A 26,462-nucleotide genomic window follows, 5' to 3' on the forward strand; every position below is an offset into this window, starting at 1 on the left:
TATTGCTAAACAAAATACTAGTTGTTGTTTCGAGAACTAGTTGTTTATTTTCCATCGTATCCCGCTGTTTTTGTACATTTTCGCCTCTGTGCCCGCTGTATTATTATTCATTTCTATGAAGAAGCCCTACCGTTCTGGTGGGCGAAACGTCAGCAAAAATACAAGTTCTCGAAACAACAACTAGTATTTTGTTTAGCATTACACCAGTTGAAAGAAGAAATTTGTTAAAGATGTATCCAAGTTGACGAAACGCCTGTACAGTTATCTGGATACATCTGACGGAAAACGTGATTTTTACGGCGTCTTGGTAATTAAACACACAATGAGAAACATAAAATCGTTTATCAATCCACGTAGACAAAGGGGAACAGATTAAAAGTCGGCAAAACATTTTTGTTAAAATCATACACATCGAAACAAGACGAGTTCAAATTTACGTTGGACGTATATAGTACGTTTTGACGAAACATTTAAATATAAGTTGGCGCGAAGGCAGGGCATGCAACGGTTACGTTATTTTACTGCTTCCATGCCGAGTTTTTAAGAATGAGCCAGTATTTCTATGTACAGTATTAGACGGTTGGTGCCTTAACATACCAATATTACAATGCTCCTGAATCTGTTTTTGACAACTTCAACCCACATACTGTTGACGTTGAGGGAAAACAACATTGAATTGGCCAAGTAGAGTCGAGGCACAGGTGTAAATTATGTACAGAAATCGTTGAGTTGGCAGAATTAAGTGCTATGTGTTCTGCAGATTGAGAAATGAGAAAAAATCAACACACGGCGCGTCAAAAGGAGTCACAACAACGCAACATTTCAATCATGATTTTGGGACGGCGTGTATATAATCTCACGTGTATATAGTTTTGCACAAGCGCTACCAAATATAAAAAATCATATATTTCATACTACAAGACAAAGAACCTACACAGACTTCAGACGTCACGGAAAAGTTTGATGACATCACACTACGAGACGTCACACACAAAGGAAACATGATGACGTCAAAGGAACACAAAACAATGCAAAATACGTTTTCTGAATAACGCGGTTAGTTCATTTTCAATCATGCAACATAATCTGAACACGCATTATTGAAGCAATGGCCGTAAGATAGACACGATTTGAAGCACTACATGCACCACTAGCGGGTAAAAGCAGCCTACAGCAGCGATTTGAAAATGTTTAAAGGCCCTGTTAAGCCAAGCCAAGTAACGCTGTCATTGTTTTTGATTTAATCTTATCATTGATGCAAAGATAAACACCGGCAGACGAGTGCTTGTGCGTCGAAACAAACGGGAAACGAATAATACCATGCGAAGAATTAGCGCGAAATCGCGAGACGATTACAACAATCAGATGTGAGGACAGATACGGCTGTCCCACCCACAACGATACAACACATGTACACGACGCGAGCAGCTATAGCAGTTCTCCCAATCGCTGCCGATAAGGATAAATATAAACATATAGTAGCAACCACCAGCACAAAACACACACACAACCAACATTACTGCCCTTCGCATACGCGCCCGCGCAGCTGCACAAAATCAACTAGAGTTTCTCCGTGGTGACGTCATAACGACATCAGTGACGTCATAAACAGTGCTGGGGCAAAACCCGGGTTGGTTCTGGAGGTCCAGTGCTACTTGCTGTTGCTGGTGTGAGCTGATACCGAGCTTTCCGAGCGATGGAGATGGGTTGTCTTCCATGCACCGTTGATGCGGCGCCAAACGCGAGTTTCTTCAGTCTGTGTCGAAGACGGGCGACCATTGCTGCTTAGAAATGCAAGAAATAGGATGTGTGACCTTGCTAACCACCTTGCTGCTGCATGCGAGGTCATCGCGCATCCAACAGGTTTGGTTGTATATTATTTATTAGGGTAATTTTAAAAGTTAGGCGGTATAACCAGTGGTTGGGTTCAATCGGTTCGCACCGGTTCTATAGAACCGTCTTACGAAATTTTATGAGATCAGCGAACCGGTTAGCATTACTGGTTACTGTCAATTGGCTTTTTGTAACAAAACCGGCTGAAAAATATGACTTTTGTAATAGAAACGGCTGACAAAACATTTGAATCCCACCACTGGGTAAAACCCGAGCGTTTTATTAGCTCAGCTCACCGAATGTAAACTGTTTGCTCATAACCAACTTAAAACTGCTGTGGTTATCTGAGCGACCAAAATACATCATTGTAAATAATACAATTTAAATCGAAACCACCAACAGAAAACGAGTCATAGAACAGGTACGTCATATTAACAGTTATACTCTGCTTATAATTTTGTAGATATGACTGTTAATATGACGTCTTTGTAGTTTAGACATAACCAACAAGGTGTTGTAGCATAAAAGTATTTAGTTTACCTGTCCACATTATGCCAGAGACAGACGTACGCGATATAAGCGGAATCTTCACCAAGCATGACAACGTGGGGCGAGAGAAGTGAACTTTTTCGGGGAGTTGTTTGCTTGGATACTGTAGAAAAGAAAATGTGGGTAATATTGGGACCGACAAAATTTACGCAACAGCACCGTATTATTTTAAAAACTTTGCATTCTGTACTTCAGGCTGTTTAAATTGGTCCACACACACCCAGTCACAGTGCTTGTATAAATTTTTGTATGTTTTACCCCAATGCGATGTTTTCAGTCCAGTTCCGTTTATTGCTTTTTATGGTAAAACAAAAAAATAATACACACGTTTCTAACCGTTGTACGGACCATAGATCTGATATGGCCTGTGCATCTACCCTTATAGTATGGCCTGTACATAGTGACAGCGATTCAAAACAACATGTAAGGTACGGGTGTAGTAAGTTGTCGTGGATGAAACCGCTAAAGCCAGGAAGTAAAGTGTACAAATACATAGGGTGTGTAATTCGCAACAGGAAGTTTAAAGTTTATGTTGTCATATTCAACATTTCAAACAAAGTACTGTGATGGGATAGGTGATATGTTTTGCTAACAAATCCTAATACAGATGAAATACTAAGTGTGACCACAAAGTTTTTAACCCTTATTTACAAATTACGATTTTACAATAGATTTGTAACAAGGAGTTGTTTACAATATGTAAGATATTGCCAAACGACGTATTTTTATTCAAGGCCTAAATATCATCTGAAGTAGGACTCCTATAACGCGTTTATGTATATTGCTTGCATGGTGTTTTTAATGGTGTAAAAAGCGAAGCGTTTTGGGACCTATAACCTTTCGAAAAACAACAAACACCAACCATAAGCTTTTAATAATTAATTTTCTTAACCCCTAAACGTTCCGCAAACCAAACTGAAGAGCCTATTTTGAATTCCAATAATGCATAAAACCCAGACTATAAACGACTGTCTTCAACATTGCCCCAATCATTTCCATTAAAGGCAGGGGTTCTTAATCAGGGGTGCACGCAGCCCCAAAGAGTATGAGAACTGTTCCTAGGGGGTGCGAGGATGCTAAAAGGTTGGTTAGGTCTATTCTACATAAATACAAAAACCCAGGGGGTGCGAAAATTGGTTGGTGATTTGAAAGGAGGGCAGCAAGAAAGAAAGTTTAGAACCACTGCATTACTTACCAGCGTCTAAAAAGAACTTTTGAATGTTGTGTCCATGTATTAGATTTCCCATCGAGACAGGATCGAAGCTGGTATGATCGGTGGCACACAGTTTCATGTAACCTTCGTAGTCTCCAGAATTAATGCACTGCACCAGTTGTTCTGTGGCCTGAATCACTTCAAGTTTTCGAGCTGCAAACAAAATTGTCAGTTTGGTGAAAAACATTTCAATTTGTGTGGGAGTACAAATAAACTAGCATTATTAGTTGGATCAGGGAAAAGTTTCACAGGCACCCAAACTAGGATTTGGTGAATCAAAGATCATACTGCTGAAGATAAATTTATTTTTAGGGTGATTATCAAACATTTTGTGTTGCGGTAAATTCTAAACTAATTTCGAATGTAAAGGTTTGGTGTGTTTAAAATCTTTAAGGTAGATTTTAGAGGATTTTAGGATTAGGTAGAAAAAGAGAAAAACCCTTAAAAAGAAAAAGAGAAAAAGGCTTAAAAGATCGAAATATCGAACATTTTAATGAAAATCTACGTGTTTAAAATTTAAAAGTGAAACTGAGTGAGTTTTTTTCCCAATAAGTGTGTTTGAATTAAGTTTAGGATTTAAAATATTTATACGCAGATATAATTGACTGTTTGTTTCTTTAATATTTAGATTAGTTTAAGTTTTTTTTTTAAATCGTTGAAACCTTTAGGCATGGAGTCGCAAAATAGCTTGATTTTTTATATAATTGCAAGAAATCATTACATGTAAAAAAGCTCGTACAAGAACGCTTTTATTCTCAACTGTGAGTATATATTAATTCAACTACTGACATTGCAGTTATATTTTGTTGCGATAGAACAATTAAGTGGTGCCACCACTGGTCTACATCAGCAACAAGTGAGACTCAAATATATCGGTTTGTTCGCAAAAATTAAAGGTAACATGCGTCGAAAGCACAAGATATCGTCACCTCACAAGTTTTTACATTTCAACAAACAATAAAGTTTCGACCCACCTTTAGTGTCATCGTCGTCCACAACCGAACAATTCTCAACCACCGTCTTCAAACACAGAGAGTTTTGATTTTAACGTGTTAGTGAAAGCATGCACACATGTATACGACCATATATCAGTGGATTATTTAGCTGCAACAACCGACTACGTTTAGTGCCGGGTTTATGGGGCAAAAATTACTCGCAACAAAACTAATTATTTCACCTCCCAAGCTGAATTAAAAAACGTGTAGAATTTAAATTTTCAACAATAGGCTAATTTGCATGCACGCTTGACAAGCAAGTTTGCAAATTAACATAAATGTATTTAATTGTAAGTTAAAAGTTCTACAATCGGTTAAACGTATTTTAAAGTGTTATATTTACGGTTCTTTTTATGGGCAATCTGTCCCTGTTCAGGACTTGGTAATTTAAATCAGCTTCGTCAGCCACTACAGCCTTATAATCTACAAACCGTTTATAAAACTTCGTTGCATGAAACAAGGTGTGTGATCAAACAAGGAAATACAGGAATTTTTTTCACCATTGTGCAGGCAATACTAAACCGCAGGCAGAAGAAATTAACTGTGTTCAATGTGTTCATGTTTTTGTGCATTCTCTATGAACAAAATCGAACCAAACAACACAAGGTAGTTGGTTTGAAATTCGAATAATGGCATTCGTTTTCCCCCAAAGATTTGGAATGAATGCAAAATCAATATGGCCCATTTTTCCAAGCAAATTATCCCACGACGTGCTGTTGAAATACCTCGCGATCAATGCTATTCTATTACGCGTGGTATAACGATCAACCTTATAGATTGTGGTTGTACCACGCAGCAGTTAACTAGAGGCAAACCTTTTGCAATGCTGTGTTGACGCGAACAATGGTTGGTTGCGTTTGTGGTTCCTTAATAAAAAGAGATTGGAAAAATGTGAGGGATGATTAGATTTTCACCACAGAATTCACCACAACGATGATCAACCGACGACATGCGGCGAAGGGTTGTTGAAATTTTAAGTGATTGCATGCAGGCATGAATTTGTGAAGAACATTAGCATATGATCATGCAGGCAAAACACCAACACCGGCATAACTCAACAGTCATACACAGTTTTCGCATGCAAAGCTGAAAATCGCTTTTTTCATACGACATCACTGCGCCAGCCTACTACTTTTACAAAAAGCTAAAAATCATCTCAAAACGCGAATATTCTGAGCCGGACAAGTACTACAGCTTCTACAGTGTGTACATATATATGGGCCGTAATATTGTTATTTCCCGAATATACGACAAAATATTTCGCCCATACATTTTAGCCACTTATTTATACCCGCATTTTAAACTGTAGCAGTTTGAAGGTTTTTTGGGGGCAAGAGGAAAACGTAAGATAGAAGCTGCATATCATATCTGATTGCACATACAGCGGCGGGTTGTACTTTAAGCTCTAGCTTTTGGCAGTCGATCAGGTTACAGATCCACAAGGGAAATACAATTTTAGGTGTGTGCTAAATCTGGGCAATGCAACCACAATCGAGAGTCAAGATTTCAGATTCTATTTTGACAAAATCTACGGCCACTTCCCATGAAACACAATGCGTCAGATTTATCTACGTGGCCGCAACCGTGCAGTCTGCAGATGTTACGTACGTCATCGTCAGGTATTGCCATGAAATACAGAATAAGTGCGCAAGTGTACAAGATTGAAACGCATACTATTACATCATAAACCTTACTATTACATCACAAGCAGTGTGTCGTATTACATTACACTGTATCATCATTAAGGCGTTTTGTCAAATGTAAAAAAGTTACAGTTATAAGACTCGTCTAAGAGATTCTAGCGGGTGTAAATAACTAGTAACCACCAGAACGTTTGTATTAGAATTTCAAAGTGAAAGGATGTGCCAAGTTTAAAAAGCCATGGTCTCAGTTAAACTTAACTAATTCATTATGTATTTTTTACTACTTGACCAGTAAAAAAAATGCGCAATAACCCTAAACTATTGCGCAACACACCCAAGCAAATTCTGCTGCAATTTTCTGCCGTGACATCTGGACCACATGCATATCATCGAATGTACATGATGTGAATAGAATGCATGTTATTCGTTATTAAGTGAAAAACGTTATGGGGAGCGGACGCAAAATCGTAGTCCTAGTGATAAATCGGGGCGGTCCTTTGCCACTTGGTGGCGGTATTTAATGTAACAACTGAAACAGTATGCACATGTGCCAACTAAAAAAGTACCGTAAAGAAATAAAACGTTGTTTCTCACCGATTCGAATGAGAGATCACGCCTCCTTTTCAACGGCGGGGACTACAATAATTAATACTAGGTTGGCTTTATTGGTAAAGTTGAAGAAATAACACAAGATATACGGGTGTGTGCTTGCATTGTAAGACCGACGTAGGCCTTATTAAGTATTATTATCCAAAAGAAAAGCCACATAAAACTACAGGTGTGTTTAGTTTACAGAGATATAAACTTACTGCTAGTTTGGTGTTTAAATTAACCTTTATAAGTCACTGGGTATCAGATGTAGCTCAAAGAGTCAAGTTTAAGACGAGCCGAAAAGCAATGCCAAACTTCACACCAATGTAATCCTAACTAACTGGTTTTCACGCCTTAATTTGTTCTACATTTTACCAGTTTTAGAAGAAAAAAAACATGCCTTAAGCAGTGGTTCTTAATCTCGGCGTGATTAAGCCCTGTGATTCAATGAAGTTTTGTCTGTGTTTATAAACAGCTCAAACAGTTAAAAAAATTCGAAGAAATAGGCGGTGGGACTAAAGGTTATACATTTGCTCACAGAGGGACGCGAAACATTAAAACCACGATTTTAGAACAACACTCAACCCTAGGACGCAGAAAGCGAAGACACGTTAGTATACAGGTGCAAAAGTCGTGTAACTTTATTGTGCTTGTGTTCATTATGCCACATCGAGCACAGGTTTAACGCGACCAATCGTCCAACACCAGAATTGGCACTTCCGTCAGTTTTAGCGTCAGCAAGAATACCAGTCGGTTAGTCAAAACACAACGCAAGGCTTTGAGCGTCGACTTTGCACATAAACATCGCACACATGTACACATACGCATTAAAACATGCACACACGACGTTTAGAGCTACAACCAGCGTTACAAGTAGACTAGAACGGTGATGTCGATGATCGGATAAATCAATTATAGTGTGCAGTTGTAGAGAGAAGCGCACACACACGAATCGAGCAACACATATAGATTGAACATAAGCAAAACAATGCTGTCGTGTTACGTACCTTTGTTGAATCCTTGTTTCGTGACACAGAGCTGCGTGCTGTGATGTAAAGTTTATTAAAGTGGGTGTTACTGAAGGGTGGTGCAGAAATAAGGAAGATACTTACTTGAGAAGTTTCTTGTGGCCAACATTGTAGTCAGGATAGCACCCTGTTAATTTGAAAACACAAAGTAGTATTTATTGATTGGCCCTTTTTAATCGAGCTTTTGTCATTAAATGTTGTTTACAGGCACAAGGACAAGAGTAACTCATCGGGAAGCCAAAAATTATTCCTTTAGTGGCAAATTTTTTGTGCAAATAAGTTTACAGATAAATATTTGGTGTCAAAAATACCTTTCTTACGCGGAGTAAAAAGCACAGTACAGTAGAATAGCACCAAGGGGAAATTTTAATCACTTTGGCATTTTTTTCATGTCGTTTACTACACGACAAAGTAAATCACAGTGGGTCGTAAGCGTTTTGCAATGTTCCAAAATGTCATGTATAAGAATTAAAATATACCTTCAATTTTCTTCTGGCGTTGAAAGTTTTCAAGCAGTCCACAGTTTCTTGTCGATGTATGTGCGATGCCACTCTCTCGCTCTGCTGTCCAAACAATTGGTTACATACATTTTTGGCGAGTTTGCACACACATAATACGAATTTACATTATGCCCGGTTTGTATGTAGCAAAGTGTAGCACAAAGTACAGGCTATACGGCATGAATTATTGAATGAAACCGTGCCATTTATTCACAGTGATAAATTGCAGATTCGGCCTTGCCCATCTTGTCTACGAGGCGCAAGGCGGCAGCGTTATGAATAATGTATGTTGTTAAAATGCAGCGAAGTATAACGGCATTGCTGACAGATCAGAAACGCGTCAACTTAACATTATCATTGTGTCATTACGTATGTCACAGTCAGCAATTCACGCTATTCGTGACCTGGCATGCTTAGATGCAAGGTTTGTGGGTGACACTTGCAACGTTTGAAAGCACTTAGCGCTGGGCGTAAAAAGATAGTATATGCGGTCGTCAGCCAACACATTAATAATGCATAACAGCCAATTCTTGACACGACTCAGGCCTAGGCCAAATGACAGTGGCCTTGAATGGCGGGACAAGTTTGGAATGTAGCAAACAAGTATGTAAGGGTTTAGAAACATACGCTAATCCATGGGTGGCGCAGAGCTTCTGTTGCAGTGATACGTTCATTGCTGTTGGTGTTAAGGAGTCTCTGAATAAGGTCCTTGGCCTCCTTGGTAACCGTATCCCACTCTGGCGACGGGAACTGAACAAAACAAAAAATCAAATTCACATAAAAGGTGCCATGTAACACGGCTATGGTCGAATACAGCCAATTGATTGATTGCGGATCATGCGTGTTAATGTTACACAGTGCTACGCGGTATTTACAACACAATGCCAATACACTGTTATTCTTGGCATGGTTTGTCGCGGCTATTAATAGCTATCTAAATGCGTACGCCGTTCATTGGTTAGCATTTACGTAGTGTACAAGAAATGCCACCACAGTATAAAGCCGGGTTTGGTGTTTATAACCACCCACTGAAACCAGTAAATTACCAATAAAACAAACACCAAAACCGATATAATGAATTTGTTCTGACAATGCAGCAAAGGTCACTTTTAAAGGAATGTAAAGTAACTACTGAGCACCAGAAACTTAAACTAAATACAAGTCTGACCTTATACAGTCAAGAAATATAATTGAAAACGTTAATAAAACGAAACCGTGTCATTTGATGTACGTTATACATTCTTTTATGGTGCTGTTAACCAAAGAGGGTGTCGATTTGTGTTCCAAATTTTCTATAACTGCATGTGAAAGAGAATCCAAAAAATCCAATGCATTCGAGAAGCACAAAATTGTCCATTGGGAGCGCAGAACAGCTAAAGTTAATTCTACACAATACACATGTTGAATGGGACTTACGTCGTATACGCCATCTTTAATCTGCGCGTAAAGTCGGTGTTGGTCGTCATCCCAGAATGGAGGATATCCCACCAATAGAATGTACAGTATCACACCTACAATACACAAGTATATCCTTGTTGTGAAGTGGATTTGAAGTTCCTTGACTTTTAGGCACTAGTTTTATCATTGTAAATTTGGAAAGCTTCTTTCTACAAACATTTAGTAGCAAGCAAAACACTTTCCAATGTGCAGCAGGAAACAAATTAAATCCTGTTGCTGTTTTGAAGTTTGAATAAGTGATAAAAGTATGAGGAAATGTGCATTAGAAACAACCATTTAAGTAGGGAAAACAAGTTGACCATTTCATAGAAATAAACAACTTTTGTGCCAAGACCCTTGGTTAAGACAGAACAATAATAATGATCGCTACTAAACTCAAAAAACAGCATCATTTAGACACCACTGCTGATTTTTTTTCATTCTATATTATCCAATTATTGAGTAGGTTTATTGAAAAGTTATATGTTGTATTCAGCATTTGATTTGTGGTTGGTACTTGGCTAAGTGCAGCATACATATCAGGACAGATGTTGAACTGTGAAACTGTGTTTTACGATGTCAAGCCAACTGTTTCTAATTGGCTACCTCGTCGTCACCTTAATAACTGACACAAATACAAGCTATCCGGGTGGCAAGGACCGGCCATAAACTTAATGTCGGCACCATCATTGCCACAATATGTCTGTCACTGTTCAATCATTTATAGGAAGTAGTCACATAATATGAGTGTGAATTAAAAGCATTGTTTGCACTATTCCCCTGAGGAACAATCTGCTCTTGAATGAAATTTATGGATCCATTTGGGAAACCAAAAATCAATAAACCTTTTATACTGGAATGAACCCATTCTCGGGGTAATTATTAGATTGTGACAAGCAACACAGAAATGATTTTGTTTGAACAAGGTGAGGCTTTAAAACCGTAGCAATAACAAATCAAACAACGGTAATTTTGTTTTCTACGATTCTGTACTCAAAATTGACAGAAGAATAAATGCTTTCGTTCCAAAATACATGTGAAATCTTTATTGTGTGTTTTTGATATTGACTAAACAACACATTTAACCCACCACAGGCCCACAGGTCCACAGGTTTTCCATAAGGTAACCTTCTTAAAACCTCGGGAGATAGGTAGCCAGGTGTCCCAGCAAAACCTAAAACAAAACAAACAAATGTTAGAAGTTTTGTGACAAACCAAAGTGGCTTGTACAACAGCTAGTTACCATGCCATACTGGTTGTTCATCAGGGACCTCAACAGCCAAACCAAAATCAGCAAGCTTCACAACCGCTCCTTTCTCCTTGCTGGCAAGAAGCAAGTTTTCAGGCTAAAAACACGATCATTGTGAGAATGTCTTTCAATAAAATGATTGTGTAAGTATAATTTGATTGAAAATCTAAGATTATAAGACAACATTTTTGGAACATTTCAAGTTTAGGAACAAAAGTGTTTTAGATTGTTTTGGGAGCATGAAGCACAACTCGTTTTTTAACTTAAAGTTTGTACTTAGGGCCATAGGAATCATACAAATTTGCTTGGGCATGATATAAGTACAGCTTATTCTTTACTTCTGAACAACACATTTGGGAAACACAAATTTTTGAACTTGAAACTACTCACACTAATTCAATGTCAATTAATTATTTAAAAACTTATACTTGTGTGATATCAAGCCACTGGGCCTTGATGTTTGAGACCGTGATGTAGAACAAACAGCATAGATTGTATACATAAGATAAGACGGCCTCACCTTCAAGTCCCGATGAATAACGCCACACTGATGACAATGCAAAACTGCATCCAAAACTTGTTGAATACAATGGCTGCAGATTAAAAATACTGTTAATATATTTATGTTATAATTTGGAGATTAATACTGAAGGAATTTGATTTATTTTCTTAATATTGAAGATACACTTTTGTTACAAATCTTACTTTACTTTAATAGCTGGGATTTTTTAAATATGTTACTGTACCAGCACATTTAATACATGTTTACACAAAGAAGGCCAGGCTTGTTTGATAAGTGCAGATTTGCAGAAATGTGCCAGCACATATACTAACAGTTTTCTAAGCTACCAAAACATACTTTTCCAAACCAGTAACACACATGTCAACCATAGGATTATGTTCCAGCCTAGACACACAGACCACCTTATCAATGTAATAAGGTGTGGCTTTGGGGAATACACAAATAGAGCATGTACGAATGTTGGCAGCACACAACAACTAGTGTTATGTGGGGTGAGCTAGTTACCTGGCATCTGCTTCACTATAAAACTCTCTTGCAACAATATCCTCAAACAGTTCTCCCCCTGTCACTCTGTAAAAGAATTTCAGAAAAGTTTACCACAAAGTTAAATTTTAAACCCTACAAATGCGTTTTGCACATGCACGTACACTTTGACCACATTGTACTTCAAATCACTATTCAAACTGCCTGTAATTTTACCATTTATAATTACAATTCACAATCATATTTTGCACCATTCTAAATTCCACAATAATTGCCAAAATGCTTGACTGCAAAAACTTTCAGAACAAAAATCACTAATTCAAACACTGTACTTTATTGTTTCACAATACATTTATATGTATTTCCTGTATGTCTGAAACAACAAAATAGAGCGACTGAGTTGTGTTCTTCACTTTGAAATTTCTGGCAGTCATTTGTTAATGACCCTAAATTGTCACATTCCTTTGCTTTACCTGCAAGGAGATTTCACTATTACGGAATCATTTACTGCAAAATGTTTGATATACAAACATATAAATAAAATATTGATTGAGGATTGTATATTTACAATTAAATAGAACCAAAGTGGAGTAAATATATACAAAATAACCAGTAATTTTGCACTCTTTAAGTAAATTGAAGTGTGTTATTCTGTGCAATAGAAATACTCAAATGGACAAGACTTACAGATCAAACACGAGGTAATGAAGGCCTTCCTCGGGAATGCTAGCATGAAGACGAACTGGGTAAATACAAAATCTTGTTTGGTGAAAAGAAAAACTTTATTGGGTATTTAAGTAAACAATAAGTTAAGGAAATATTAACCTATATTGGAGTGTTTAAGAAGTCTGCAGATTCGAGCCTCCCTGTCCAGTTTTTGTCGATCTGTAAAGGAGTAAAGTTTTTTAGGAGATTGCACATTACACCTTTGGTAAAATCTGATGATGTTTGGTTTGTGTGTTATATGTATGTTTGCTGTTCAAATTCCAGTAATCAAATCTGTAAATGAGTTAACACAAGTCATAAAGGGCACCTTAAACCGCTGGTGGAACATTACTTGGAGGTTTTATGGTGCAAGGCTCAATTTGAAACAACCCATTTGGTCAATGCAATTTGGTTTCATACATTCATTAGATGGGAAGTCAAAAAAAATCAATTTTGTGAGTTCCTATTAACTGCAGCTGCTGCTTGCCACATAATAAATCATCAGTGTAGCTGATTTTTTCGCACATCCACAGGGGTTCATTGATTGACAGATGGCAAAACCAGTAGTCGGTCATTAAACAAGAAATTAAGACGACCAACCTCTGCTATTCAGCTTGCGGGTGTTAATAATTTTCGCAGCATAGTCTTGCTTGGTCTGCCTGTGAACACATTTCTTCACAACACTGAAGGCACCTCTGTAATAAACAATGAACAGGTGCATCAAATATTGGTTGTATATATGTTTTATCCATGTCAGGGTAACACTTTTAAAACCAACAACCAAAAAAATTCATACATAGTATTAACCTCATAACAATTTCTGCAAAACAAAATTCAAGCCACTGGAAACTTGATGTATGCATACACTATTTAGTGAAGTTTATGCTCCAAAAGCTGCACTTGGTGATGACCACACAGGCATGATTAATTTGCCAACATTGTATGCTTGCAAAGGCCTGCATAATGTCTTCCCTTTTTCAGGACATGTCAAACGTTTAATAAGAAAACGTAACAGGCATCACAAGTGGCGAGTGCTGTACTTATGGTGACCCTGTTTATGTAGTGTTATTGATTATTATTTATACTCACTTTCCAAGTTCTTCTGCCAGGACATAAGTATCTGTGAAGGCGTGGCTCCAGTTGTGTGTATCAACAGCCGTCATATTTGCAGCATTACCTAAACCTAATTACAATCCTAAATATAAAAACATGGTGATAAGAATCTTAATGGAATGACTATACAAAACTGGAAAGCCCTAACAACCTACTAGATTCTAAACAATAGCAACAAAAACTGTTTATTGTCACTTGTTTTTCGTACTTTTACGCTGGAGCACAAGTTTAGTAGCATGCAATGAACTGCCACTGGCTCAGCAAAACTAGTCCTTATATAGTATGGAGCTGGTGGCATTGATTACTTTAAGTTTGACTTGTCAAATTTTAATGAAAATATGAAGTAATAACTCACACATCTACATCTATACATCGAATATTATTTTTCACATCTAGGTTTAAATTACGCACAGAATTACACATATCCCAAAAAACAACAACTTCTGAACCAGGCAATAACATGTTTTTTGGCAGTCAAACCTAAGCTCTGCATTCACTTAACCATCATTGGACTACAAACTGTACAAACAACTGAGTTTTATTTCGAGGTTAACCTTTAGTGGTGACTCATTTGACTGCGCTTGAATTCATGTGCGATAAAAATAGTTTGTTCTATCACAATGGTGGCCTATAGCAAAATGTTTAAATGTATGAGTCAAAACATCACCATTCTAAAAGCAATCAGTTTCTTTCACCAACAATTAGCAAAAGAATACCTAACAAAACTGTGTCAATGCAAATAGGTAAGAAATAAACCAGAAAAATCACAATACAGCACTGCACTGTCAAAGCTAGATTACAAACATTACAACACAGGTATCGCAAAAACATAAAACGTAATAAAACGCATATTTTATGTAACGAATCCATGTAATTCCATTATTTTCAGCAGTTCTAGTTTACTACTAATAATAAACAATAGTAATTAACTAAATTGGGATACTTTTTTCTACTTATTAGCTTTCAAATTTAATGTTATAACTTAGAAGTTACAATACTGAAGCGTTCGTTTCGCAATTTGAAAACAATGTAATAAATGACACTCGGTTTTGCCGCCAAAAAACTTCTTGATTTACACGAAAGGTTAGCTGCTTTTAACTGTTCTTATAATTAAACAACAACGTACGCATGCAGTACAGAACGAAGAGAAGCCAACAACACTGCTAAATATTAAGACATGACCGCCGACAACTTCTTCGCAGCTGCACGACGTCGGTCGAACCTATTTTAGCGGCATATGACCGCCACCCCCCACTGTGCAAGAGCAAATAAGGTAAAATGACAAAATAACAGGAAAGAAAGCTGAGCTGTTTTCTATTTTTAATTTTGAACCTAACTATGATGTTTATAGCGGCCGCAGTTTTGTTGGCAAAGACATTAAAAGAGCAGCGAATTCGATCTACAAAAAAGAAAATTAGTGCAGTTTAAGCAAGCAATAACTTTACTTAGACATCTGTTTGTGGAATGTAAATGTTTAAGTTTAATTTGTTGAAAGAATTTGATTTAGAAAAATAATTTTACCATCTATTTAAAAAAACAAAAACAGTTTGAATGTAATCTGTATCAAGAATGCATACAATAGCGGAGAGATAAAAGATAATTCTTGCCCACGCCCCACAAAAACTGCACTTTACATCTCAGGTTGAAATGCTTTGTACTTGTTGCATTTGTTTTGGGATGAAACATTTAAATGTCCCCGAATTACTTAAACAAAAATTTAAAATGCCCTTAAAAGCGCCTAATAAACACAGTTACCATTCAGACAACATGAAATACAATAGAAAATCTATCCGTAAGAACGTGCCGATGGTATTTCTTCACGATAAACGTGAGTCTAAACATAGCTCAGTGTTTCGTAAACACAACCAACCACAGACCCAGATGAAGTGGTGAACTAAAAAGCCCGAACTTGCGCAAGGTCCTCGACCGCTCCTTGTGGTCAATGTGGTCATAACGGAAGTCACGAACAATTTGTGGGGACAAATCCAAATGTCACGGAAAATTAATTCCGTAAAAGGAACAAAAGTCTACTTACAACAGAGTTCGTTTTGTGACTCTTCCCATGACATACAAAAATAAACAGACAGAAAGTGAAAATTTGTGCCAGACTTTAATTAACAGACACTGAGTTAGAAACAAGGCATAATATTTTGTTTACCAAAGTTACAACCAACATTTCATAGATCAGCGAATGATGTCTATGTTTTAAACCGAAAACGTCTGTATTCGTTTCACAGAAACGAATCACACGCGTCGAACACAAAGTTTGTCAGAAACAAGTGAAATTAATCACAAAATTAGTGTTTCTATTTTTATATCCTAATGTAACCTTTCATCATTGACAAAATTTCCCAGCAAAAATACCATGATTATAGCGTCACCGTCGGTGAGTTTTCCTTTTATTTCGTTGCTAAATGTTAAAAAGCGGTCAATTGTCGAATAATTGCCATTAAGTTTTAATTTAAATGTTGTCCACAGTTTTAACTCTGTGTAAGAATAATAATATAACTAATTATATTCCAGGAAACACAAATGTCACGTAGGCAAAAATAGTGACCTTCAAATTTCATTTTATTTCCATCTGTGTGGGCGTCTCTTGTTTTGCTCCCATGACTGACAATGGCAAATTTGTTGCCATAGCTTATATGCTTTAAAATTCTGAGTTGTTTTAACATTTAAAAAAGTCACAGGAGGTTTATTCGCATCGGAATACGAAAAACTGTTGCGTAATGCATTTTAGCCTCATACCCAAGAACCTATCTTTCTATTTTGTTTATCATATTGCCGGTCTGTAATTTGATTCCAAGAGAAAAAGTCTCATAAAAGTCAATATATGCGCGAAGAAGTTGCTCTAACGGTCAGCAATCTTCGAAAAAAAACAAGGATATTTTGTTGCGAAATGTAATAAAACTGTCGTCGACAAAAAATGACGCAGACAAATAAAAAAAAAGGAAAAAAGAAGCGGCAGAGCGGTTACTAGGCACACAACAAACAAAAAACTATCAAAACTTACGTCAGAGTAACAATAAATAAATAGAAAAATAAATACTTGGCGCCAACGTCGACAGAAATTCGCGCAAAACGTGTAATACTTGACGAGTTGTTAAAGTATGTCGGCTGACGTCAGGAGGCTGGCAAAAGTAAAGCGCGGAATCGGTGTGAAAATAAATACGGGCACGAGTGAAGAAGGTAAGGCCGTGGTAACTGTAGGCAAAATATCGGCAAGCAAAACATTGCCCCACGTCAATAATAAGCGACGCCGGAAATTAAAGTCTGGTAACACTTAATAGGCACTTGGTTTCCAGAACAGGTTTAACATGATGCGCAATTATAAGCAGCGTTGGGGTTTACAATTGATAATAAGTACGGGCAGAGCTGGCAACAGAACATTTCCGTTTCCCTCTCAGGGTTCGACTTTTTCCTCCGTTTTTGCTCAATATTTTGAATTTGCGAACAGTGTAGAAATATGATTCGACTTTCGGTGCTGTCCCTAAACCGCGATGACTTCTGATTTCTTTCGCTCATCCACTATGACAGTAACCGCAATGTCATCCGATTTGTTGCTCTCCTTGCTCAGGATATTGTGATTTACTTCTGCGTCTGTGTCGTCAGGGTGAGACTTCACGAATCGGTATCTCCTGCGTGGGATAACAGAGTCACAATTAGTTGAGGCATAAGCGTGGCCAATCTATAGCTGGCGTGTCAAATACCAAAGCGCACAGAGTGTTTACCAAACGCGGCCAGTTTATAGTTCATCGGATGTTAATCTCAACCCTCTGACGCAGTTTGCGAGTAAATTTAAAAACTCTCACGCAAACCCGTTCCCGGTTATTAGGGCAAATTTACCAGCTGTGTTATCACGAAATTATTCGGGTAAAATTGTTCGTTAAAGGAAGCCAAAGAAAAGGAATACAATTTTTCAAAGTGTACCATCTTTTTAGCAATGTTATCTATACTTCATTTAAGTAAGGCATATAGAGGACACAGACATGAAATTATGACTTGACCTTAATCAACATTGTCTCCAAAGTGTATGGTAGAAAATGACAATAGCTATACTGCAGCGCTTGAATTACGAGAGCGGCTACGTTCCATTACAGTTCAACGGGAATTTTGTTCTCAGAATTTTTTGAATTTTTCTTAAAACAAAGCACAGGCTATGACGCATAACCTTACGTCATGTATCCAAATAATACTCCACTAGCTTTGACCTTAACACACGGGTTCTCAAATGGTTTCGGAATTTTTCCAGTTCTTAGTACTGACTGATAATAATACAACACGCAAAGGCCAGCTAATTAATATTGCTGCTTTACCGATGTACAGAATGTAAGTACCTCATTATAGTTATCAGTATTAGTTAGCGCTGGTTCAGATATCAGATTCAAACCTACCTCCAACATATGCAGAAAGCTGTGATAGCCGCAATGAGCCCGAAACAACTGAGCACCACAGCGATGATAACTCCGCTGTTCTCCTCGAAAAACTTTTTGTTTAGGCCAATGAACAAATCCTGTTCGTCGCATCGTTCACCAATCCACGAATGCATGCATCTGAGGGGAAAAATCAGATTATGAAGAGGCTGTAATATTTAGGACTACATATTTGACAAGCAAAATGGGACTAATGTGATCAAATACGCATTTTTACACGGCGACAATAATAGCGTTTTTCGATCCGTTGTTTAACACCGAGGAATAAACATTTAGCAAAACACTCGTGCGCTTTACAGCGATTAAAATGTACGGAAATAACACAGACAATTTCTTGTCGGAATGGAAGATTAAAAAAGATCAAAGACATAAGTAGGAGGTTAACAGTTACACCAAAGCGAAGAAAATCTGTTTTGCTTTAACCGCGTGCTTTCGATACGTGACAAACAAACGTTTGAAATGCGACTTTCTGCGGCCAATACTACATACCTCACGTTCGAATGCGGCCATAAAACACAGGATTATACGGTAAACGTGCCTAGCAAATGCACATTCAATGCCTCATAAGCTTTTAATCGTCACCAAGACGTCAAGTATTTGCGCGCTGCACTACGACTGGAAATTCACCTGCAAATTGGACGTTGCAGGTCAATCTCCCATTTGCAAATCCCACCGTTCATGCAGTAATCTTTCCTGTACTTCTTGGGACATCTTTTTCTGCCTCTCAGCTCAAGGACTCTAGGTTCAGCTGGGAAACGAAGTTAAAATGTTAATTGTGCTCTTACGAAACCCGACGCCATTAACGTGAGGTCTCGTATCACGTTGGTTGAAAAGTTTTGGCTCAATCCTGTGGTGAGAATGACAAGAAAGCTTTTCGACTGATTCTTATGCCATGCGATAAATTTGTATGCATGGTGCACGATTTAACAATATTTCACAAAAGATAATTTTTTCAAATTTGCTTTACAGAAGTTCGCAAAAAATAGTAATCTTGTGGTGTTAAGGACAGATTCCTATCGCTTTACCGATGATGGCAAAAGTTGTAATCCCAAAACGTTTATTGCAGCAACGCAATGTAGTTCGTCAGTTCATCTATCCTTTAAACTAACTGACCGGTTGTGGTAAAAAATATCACAGTGCAACTTTTCTGTGTTTAAAATGACAATCGCTAATTAACTTTGGTTTAAATTTTGTCCTCTTTTGAAAACATATAATAAATTTGAGCAAGTATTTTGTGTTGAAAGGATTGGAGACAACTTTTCACTGAGAAAAGCTAAAAACTCAAACTTTTTGTGGCTTCGAAGTACGAACCTTGTCCGAACAGTGTTTCAACATCAACCCGTGCGTCTGTGACATCAGAAGTCGTCCTGCTTTTCTCGGCGCTTGCTGAGTGCGGCAGAATTGTGACGAAAGCTGGAAAACACGGGACAAGAGTTCGTTAATCGCGATAACGAGACAAAGTTAAGTTGCCACTTGATCGGGAAGCGTTTCCCTACGACGAAAACTTTCGGTTTTTTCTGGTTCTCTGTACTTTATAAAGCCTTCAAGTGGCTGTGCCGACAACAGGGTGGCCTGGCATTGTTTTGAGGAGAAATTGTATCGCATTGTTCGCATCAAGTAGTTTTAAATGCGTCCAATAAGTGACGTCAAGAGCCCATGACCCGAATGAAGAACAAACGGAGAGAAAGCAGCTGCACAGAGGTCGCGAAATCTGGACAAGTGTCGTTGGTGTGGCCTGAAGCACGGAAAAGGTCAGTTGACCCAAAATAAACCGGCGCCACAACCGCCGAGGCGAATTAATTAGCGGATAAGATTACAAAATTACTTGTTGTGCAGCAAAGCGTATCCCACGCCTTTGAAGATGATCCGGCATTCTTATATGTGTCGTGTTACATTATACGGCCGCCGCCCTGTCGATTTTTTACAACTGTCGTTTAAGCTTCTGTTACCCACCTATTATGACGGCACACAGAAGTGCGACGCTTGGTTGGAAACTGCTCATGCGGAACCGTTTGCGACACGATGCACCAAAACTTTTATGATCAACTTCGTAGTTGTGTGGTTGATGTTGTTGACACATTCTCGTGTTTTCTTCCATAATACTTTGTTGGTTTTCTGACACTTCGCAATTCGACATAAAGACCACTCAAAGTTGATTATTAACAATGTGTAAAGTCGTATAAACTCTGCGGACGAAAAGCAAATAGGTTTGTTAAAGGGAATTAAAATCTCGTACTTTCAAATGCAACTTCAAAACACAAAAACTTCACATATGATTTCGGTTACGGTTTTGGTGACGTATTTATATCAAAACTGAATGCATGGCTGAGTAAAAATAAATATTTTAAGAGAATCTCACATCCTGCAAAACGAAAGTCTCTTGAATGCACTGAACCTTTTCGCAAGAAGTTTATAGCGCTCTGCACGCACCACGAAAATTAGAAGATACTTTCCTGGCTAAGCGTAAAACACGACTGAACGGAACAACATCAGGCTAACGTTTAAAACAATTACGAGTTACTGATGGCGGACTTTCCAAAGCGCTATTGTGAAGCGGAGCACTCAACACGTGCGGACAATTGATCATTGTGCACCTCCTTCCCACACACTTGAAACTCAACACTGTGCCGCTGAAGACATGCGGATTCGCAACTCAGGGGGGCGACAAGAAGGATGTCGAACCTCCCTAAACCGATTCCGAATGAAGTACCGGCTTCGCGTGCTTCTTTTTATGCAGCATCGTCGCGCCTTTTTCCCGCTCTAAGCTGACGTAACTCACCGACGATAGCAGAAACGCTTGAGGCAGGAAGATAAGCTGTAGTGTCTGAAATCTACGCACGACCCGTTTGATTTATGTTCTCTCTGCTTCTACTTAGCGTTATTTTTTTCTGAGGGTGAATTGATTTGCTCGTTACTGTTTCAGACGCGAAAAGAAAGTGACCGACATGAGAAAATAACCAAATTTACTTTGAATATTTGAGGAAAATTGTTAGGTTTGGCGGAAACAGGGGTACCTGATTACTGAAGGGAATTGTAGCGTATGTTCATGCTCGATGTGTATTTGTAAATAAGCGAAAATTTCAACCTTTTTCTTCAAGAACCCTTGGGTATTTTGTCGGCTAATTTTATGACAACTATTTTATTATTGGCTTGAAGTTTCACATCCAAATTAAAGTACATGAGCCTCCCATGTAGATTCAGCTTGAAAACGCGATATTTTATACGTAATGTATCACATACTGTTGGCCACACCCTTTTAAATCAATAAAATTGCCAGCAAAGTGATACTTTATTACATTTGTCCTAAATTACACGCTGGTATGTTTATAATCATAATCCCTTCCAAACATGTTGAAAAAAACGTGGCATTGTATAAGATGTTTTGCAGCACAACTGAGGTATCATCTTCCAACGAGGCACCTCTGAATCTTTTATCGTCGCGTGGTTGTTTACTTAAGTGCAGAGAACAACAATTTACGTAACCGCTTCCGAAACTGTCAACCACAAATCCTTCGGTGTGCCAAGTAATGTGACACGGAACAAGCACAGACACGATGTTTCAGCCCCATACCCCCCTTCACCCCACAAGTCCACAAAGACCGCCATTGAAAAGCAGTTCTAATCTGTCGATCAGCAGAGAACGATGACCTTTGCTTTGCGGATTGTTGCAGCTCTGACTAAAGCACAACATTCGGTAATGGCGGGACAAAAAATTGTTGAGGCGTGCCCAGCCCGGACAAATAAATATAGCCCTGTGGTAATGCCCGAAGCAGCCACAATCTTCAATTGACCCCTCTGTTTGGGAGGTAAATACAAGATTTTAACGTCACATGTTGGGCGCGACGGGCACATGCCAGTTTTATACAGATAGTGTCACTTTAATTGAATTCGAATTGCTGGAATTGGGTCCGAAAATGGCTGCAAAGACTCACGATGTCCGTCTATCGTGAGAATACCGATGCATTCTTTGATAATCTGTAAACACTTCTAGTTTAGTCATATATTGAACTGATTTGCCTTTAACCCATAAAACTTTCCCATGGTCTTTGAATGTATTTTTTGGCAAAATGTTTCACGTTTTTCCGACTGGCTTGAACAATATTCCGAATAATGCTTTTCTCTGCTTCATCATTTCATTTCATAATCCTGCAACTTCTGTTTTTCTGTCTTGATTCTGGATGGTTGGTGACGTGTATGTAATTTTACGCTTCATTGCCGTTGGATGTGCATTACATTTGTGCGGGTTTTTATATTGGGAAGATAAAGTCTTTTTATCCCCACAAGCATGAATCACTGCAGATAGCTTATGACACAAAGACCCCACTCATGCTGGTCACACTACAAAGTATTTGTTAACAAGCGAAAACAATTTCCTCACACTGTTGTAAAGTTTACGAACCCAAACATCTCAATTTTACAAGTTTCATACGTGAGTTGTTGGGTTTAAAATCTTATTAACATGATATTTTGCCCAAAAGGAAACCGTCGATCGTAATGTTTGCCTGTTTAAATGTTTGTGTGTAAAAATAAAAATAAATAAACCGCAACCTGTATAAACTGTTTGACAGCCACAACAAAATGCTAGCAAAAGGTGAGGGGAAATGATTGGAGGTATTGGCACATGATCTACGGTACGCATTTACTTCTACATTTCATTCAACCCAAACCATCGCACATAACGAGTCACGTACACACAAGAACATTACAGCGAAAACCTGAGTTTAAAAGACGTTTGGGCAAAAAAGTAAATTAAGATTTAAAACTGAAACAAGAGTTTGCGAAAGAAACATATTCTTATGATTTAGGTAGTTTTGCAAAGAAAACGTGTTTTCCTTATACATCGAAAGTATTTTAGGAGTAACAGAGCGGCTTTTCGGTCGAATGGACTTTGTTCGTGTTGTTTGTGTCGTAACAAACAAAAGTGACGTATTTAAATTTTCCAAACGAATTTTTGTTTCTTCAACGAAAACCACGTGACTTCGATTTCATGACAATTGTTCAAGCGTCTTCAGAAATTGCGGATGTTCTCGATTTCTGACCGCGATTTACGATCAAAATCCCACAGCCTCGACGTCAGCAACCCTGCTTTATTACCAGGTGTCAAAATTTTCCGGATTTACATAAACCATTTTGGTTAATCGGACATTTAAGCCGCTATTATCCGACAATTAATGTTTTCAGGCCGGTAGTTTGCCGAAAAGGGGTGTGTGTGCTGTGATACATGAAGCTGCGAAGACAATTAGATTCGCGAAAATTACCGCGGATTTCCATTCTTTCACACAATTGCTTTCAAACGTTCAAATGGAATTCGGTAGATAAAGTGGTAATGTGTCCATAATCGTGTAATGAGACTTCGGTTGCCAGAAGGGGCTGTTTCGCGACTATTTCACAACTTTGTGACGTTTTAGCCGCACGACTGTGGGACACGGGACAAAAAGACGACAGGTTCTTAATTGTGTGAATCAAGTCATTACGTCAACCCCCAACCATTTTCGGTTTTGTTTACTACAGTCGGATTTTTGTGGCCGAAATGTTTTGGTCATTTTGACTTCAAGCAGATGTTTCCCGATTCATGAAACCTTTTTCGGGTTTGCGCAGTTTGAACCACGCAGGAAAGTTTTTGCTCAAAACCGCAAGCAATTACGCCACAAAACGAATTGTTCCTACGTCAAACAGTCGCTCGTTCGTCTTTAATGTCGAAAGCTGTGATTGGATGAAACAGGAAACAATGAACGACCACGTGGTGATGCAGTCATGCGTGAAATGACGTCAGAAAAGCCGGCAATTGGAAGATTTGGTGGAGATCGGTGTCGGGGTAAAAAGCGTTTGTTGTGGTGCTCGGTGCAAATGTTACATCATAGACTCACATGGTGACGTCACCTTTAAATCTGACCCCTAATGCGGTTAGTTGACATCTACATGACCTTATTAGGAAATAGCCCATCCGAACAAACCCCAGTTTGGTTTCGTATTTCAGTGTTGTGAACTTCCCCGCTTTCACAGTCAGGTGGATTAATACGAGTTTTACGCAGCCGAGTTTGACCGAAAGGTTTTTGGAAGTTTAAGAAACTTTTGTTAGCAAATTGGCTGCATGTTTTGAAACGATTTTAAATTTAAAGAAAATTTGAGACACCGACGTTGAAGCTGTTTTTTATTAATGATCTTTTATGCAAGTAATTTGTGGTTTACTTTGGACCCAAACTTTGTTCAAGTTATTTCATCAGTGTGGTATAAAAGCGAGATCAAACTTTTCTGTGCATGATGTCGTGGTGATCAAAGTGGTTACGCGAACCTTCAGGGGCCGTAAGACGGACTTCAGGAGTTGAGGAAAGGCTTGGGCACTACAGGAAGATGTGAGAAGGGTGAAAAGGGTGGAAAACAGAAGTTTCATCAGCACGTGACCGCCGGCGCCACTGTTTAATCATCGAAAGAAACCGGTTATTTCCGTCACAAATGACGTCACAAGCATCACGACCTCCCGCGACAGGACGCCGTAAAACCGCCTTGCCCTCATCCGATTAGGTTTGAAGTGGAAACTTGAATTTCTGTGGTTTCTAAATCCGACTGGAAAGTTTACGCGATTCCGCTTGCATCGGCATGTGCGGGGTTACCATAGGTCAAACAACCGACCACGTGCTGCCACCAAGCGGTTTTTATCGTAGTACGTGACGTGAAAAACGTAAACTACAAAAAATTTCGAAAATACTTTTGTGAATTATAACCGTGTTTGACCAACAAAGACAGAAATGTAAGAGCTAAAGGGTTGGGCAGCGACTTATCATTTCAGCATCTGTTACTGAAAACTTGTATGACCAAGGTTTCCATCTAACATCGGCGAACGTGATGTAAAACACGAAATTGACGATTGTATCGCTTGCCTTGTGCACTCTGATTCGTGTTGAAAGGTTTTCCAAGTTTAAAGCGAATGATTACGCTTGTAAATGACTTCCAAGCGTGTTGTATACGGTTGACCTTTGAAGTAATTTCCAATCCGCTTTTGCCACAAAGGCTTTTAAATGTAGCTTAGGTAGAAACTTAAATATAGCTCCGATCATGCACATGTGGATATATTGCGACATTGTGTCATGTGTTCAAACTTCTAAGGTCTGTGGCATTTAGAAAACATGCCAGCCGGTATTTCATATGTCAGTGATTCATTTTAGTCACAGGAAAGCTTTTCAAAACAGGGAACCGCCCTTTCGTTGTCCTGTCTCGGTCGACAGCAAAATTAGCTGAAAAGTCGCAAATATAGAAAGAAGAAACCTTGAGCCGGAAACCCACCGTGAAATAAACTTCGGAAAACTGATCATAATTTGAGGGAAACCACTCTTCAATTCGTCCGAGCGAAATTTTTGACAAAACTTTTCACCGGAGCGTAACACTGGCCAGAGGTTTGACTTTATCTAAAGTCGATTTATAAAGGTTGAAATATTTTGTTGTTTTTAGGACAAAATTAACGGTAACTTGTTAAACGCACTTAATAGGCAAACTTTTTTGGCCAATCGTAACACTGTTGCGATAAATTTAAATTTAAAGGTTTTGCTAAAGCCTAAAAATTATTAATTTCATTTTGTTTTAATAAGAAAACTTATCATACCGATACTATGGAGAAAAACATCTTTTTAGATTCCCACTGTATTAGATACTGTTTCATTTCAGTTTTCTCACAGTTTGTGACCATAGGGCAGTAAAATATTTATACAAATTAGAATATATTTTAGTTTTCCAAACCATCGCGTTTTATATGTTCCAAAGGCAACATCAAAAATTTACACGGGTATTATGGATGACTGCGCAAAGCTCGATGGTGAACCCGCTTAAATTCGCCACGTCTACACGCAATGAGGATTCATTCATAAAAGCTATGATGAGAATTCGCAAAATTCCCAAACGACAAATGACGCAACTTTTTCGGTAGCGTTTCAAAATCGATTTTTCTGTTTGGCACTTTTGTCTTTAGGGCATAGTTTTTTCAAAAAAACGATAATGTACGTAAAAGTTTAATGTTTATTGTTATTCATGGCCTTGAAATTTGAAACTATCGTAACAACAGCATAGTCTAGTTTGCGTGGGGTCTTTTGGGGGTAAAATAAACACTAACATCCGGATTGAAAGCAAAAAAGCGAGGCAAAAAAAACGGTCTTCAACTGTGGTGAATTGATTTCAA

At 38.3% G+C, this 26,462-nt stretch overlaps 2 protein-coding genes across 5 annotated transcripts; both read right to left on the reverse strand.

Moving 5' to 3' along the window:
• Nucleotides 1-327: 327 nt before the first annotated feature.
• LOC145237134 (calcium/calmodulin-dependent protein kinase type II delta chain-like) lies at nt 328-13,964 on the reverse strand. 4 transcript variants are annotated; one of them, XM_080099891.1, is made up of 19 exons: nt 13,839-13,964; nt 13,350-13,444; nt 12,870-12,929; nt 12,732-12,786; nt 12,066-12,131; nt 11,559-11,631; nt 11,033-11,135; nt 10,880-10,963; nt 9,769-9,863; nt 8,980-9,102; nt 8,332-8,412; nt 7,937-7,979; nt 7,832-7,869; nt 6,828-6,869; nt 5,406-5,456; nt 4,570-4,615; nt 3,578-3,748; nt 2,374-2,485; nt 328-1,781 (listed from the first exon to the last, which is right to left on the reverse strand). In XM_080099891.1, the coding sequence occupies exons 1-19, from the start codon at nt 13,910-13,912 to the stop codon at nt 1,652-1,654; spliced, it is 1,542 nt and encodes a 513-aa protein (XP_079956017.1). In that variant the 5' UTR covers nt 13,913-13,964; the 3' UTR covers nt 328-1,651. The 4 variants fall into 4 exon arrangements, with proteins under 4 accessions (XP_079956017.1, XP_079956016.1, XP_079956018.1 ...); XM_080099890.1 differs by having other exon boundaries at nt 8,332-8,415; XM_080099892.1 differs by lacking the exon at nt 6,828-6,869 and having other exon boundaries at nt 8,332-8,415.
• Nucleotides 13,965-16,749: 2,785 nt separating this feature from the next.
• On the reverse strand, nt 16,750-20,976 carry LOC145239296 (uncharacterized). The gene is made up of 5 exons (XM_080102602.1): nt 20,249-20,976; nt 19,607-19,708; nt 18,923-19,043; nt 18,257-18,415; nt 16,750-17,500 (listed from the first exon to the last, which is right to left on the reverse strand). Exons 1-5 carry the CDS (start codon nt 20,430-20,432, stop codon nt 17,353-17,355), a joined length of 714 nt encoding a protein of 237 aa, XP_079958728.1. The 5' UTR covers nt 20,433-20,976; the 3' UTR covers nt 16,750-17,352.
• Nucleotides 20,977-26,462: the final 5,486 nt, after the last annotated feature.

The sequence above is a fragment of the Phallusia mammillata genome, chromosome 7 (genome assembly GCF_965637545.1).
Source record: "Phallusia mammillata chromosome 7, kaPhaMamm4.hap1.1, whole genome shotgun sequence".
Taxonomy (NCBI): Eukaryota; Metazoa; Chordata; class Ascidiacea; order Phlebobranchia; family Ascidiidae; genus Phallusia; species Phallusia mammillata.

Excerpts from the sequence above, each read along its gene's own strand:
- LOC145239296 (XM_080102602.1), bottom strand. The coding sequence starts at position 20,432 with ATGTCGAATTGCGAAGTGTCAGAAAACCAACAAAGTATTATGGAAGAA. Across the intron at positions 18,416-18,922 it reads CTGCAACGTCCAATTTGCAG|ATGCATGCATTCGTGGATTG; the intron begins GTGAATTTCCAG and ends TTTTCCCCTCAG. Across the intron at positions 17,501-18,256 it reads GCTTTCTGCATATGTTGGAG|GAGATACCGATTCGTGAAGT; the intron begins GTAGGTTTGAAT and ends TATCCCACGCAG.
- LOC145237134 (XM_080099890.1), bottom strand. The coding sequence starts at position 13,912 with ATGACGGCTGTTGATACACACAACTGGAGCCACGCCTTCACAGATACT. Across the intron at positions 12,930-13,349 it reads CCGCAAGCTGAATAGCAGAG|ATCGACAAAAACTGGACAGG; the intron begins GTTGGTCGTCTT and ends ACTCCTTTACAG. Across the intron at positions 2,486-3,577 it reads AAAGTTCTTTTTAGACGCTG|TATCCAAGCAAACAACTCCC; the intron begins GTAAGTAATGCA and ends TCTTTTCTACAG.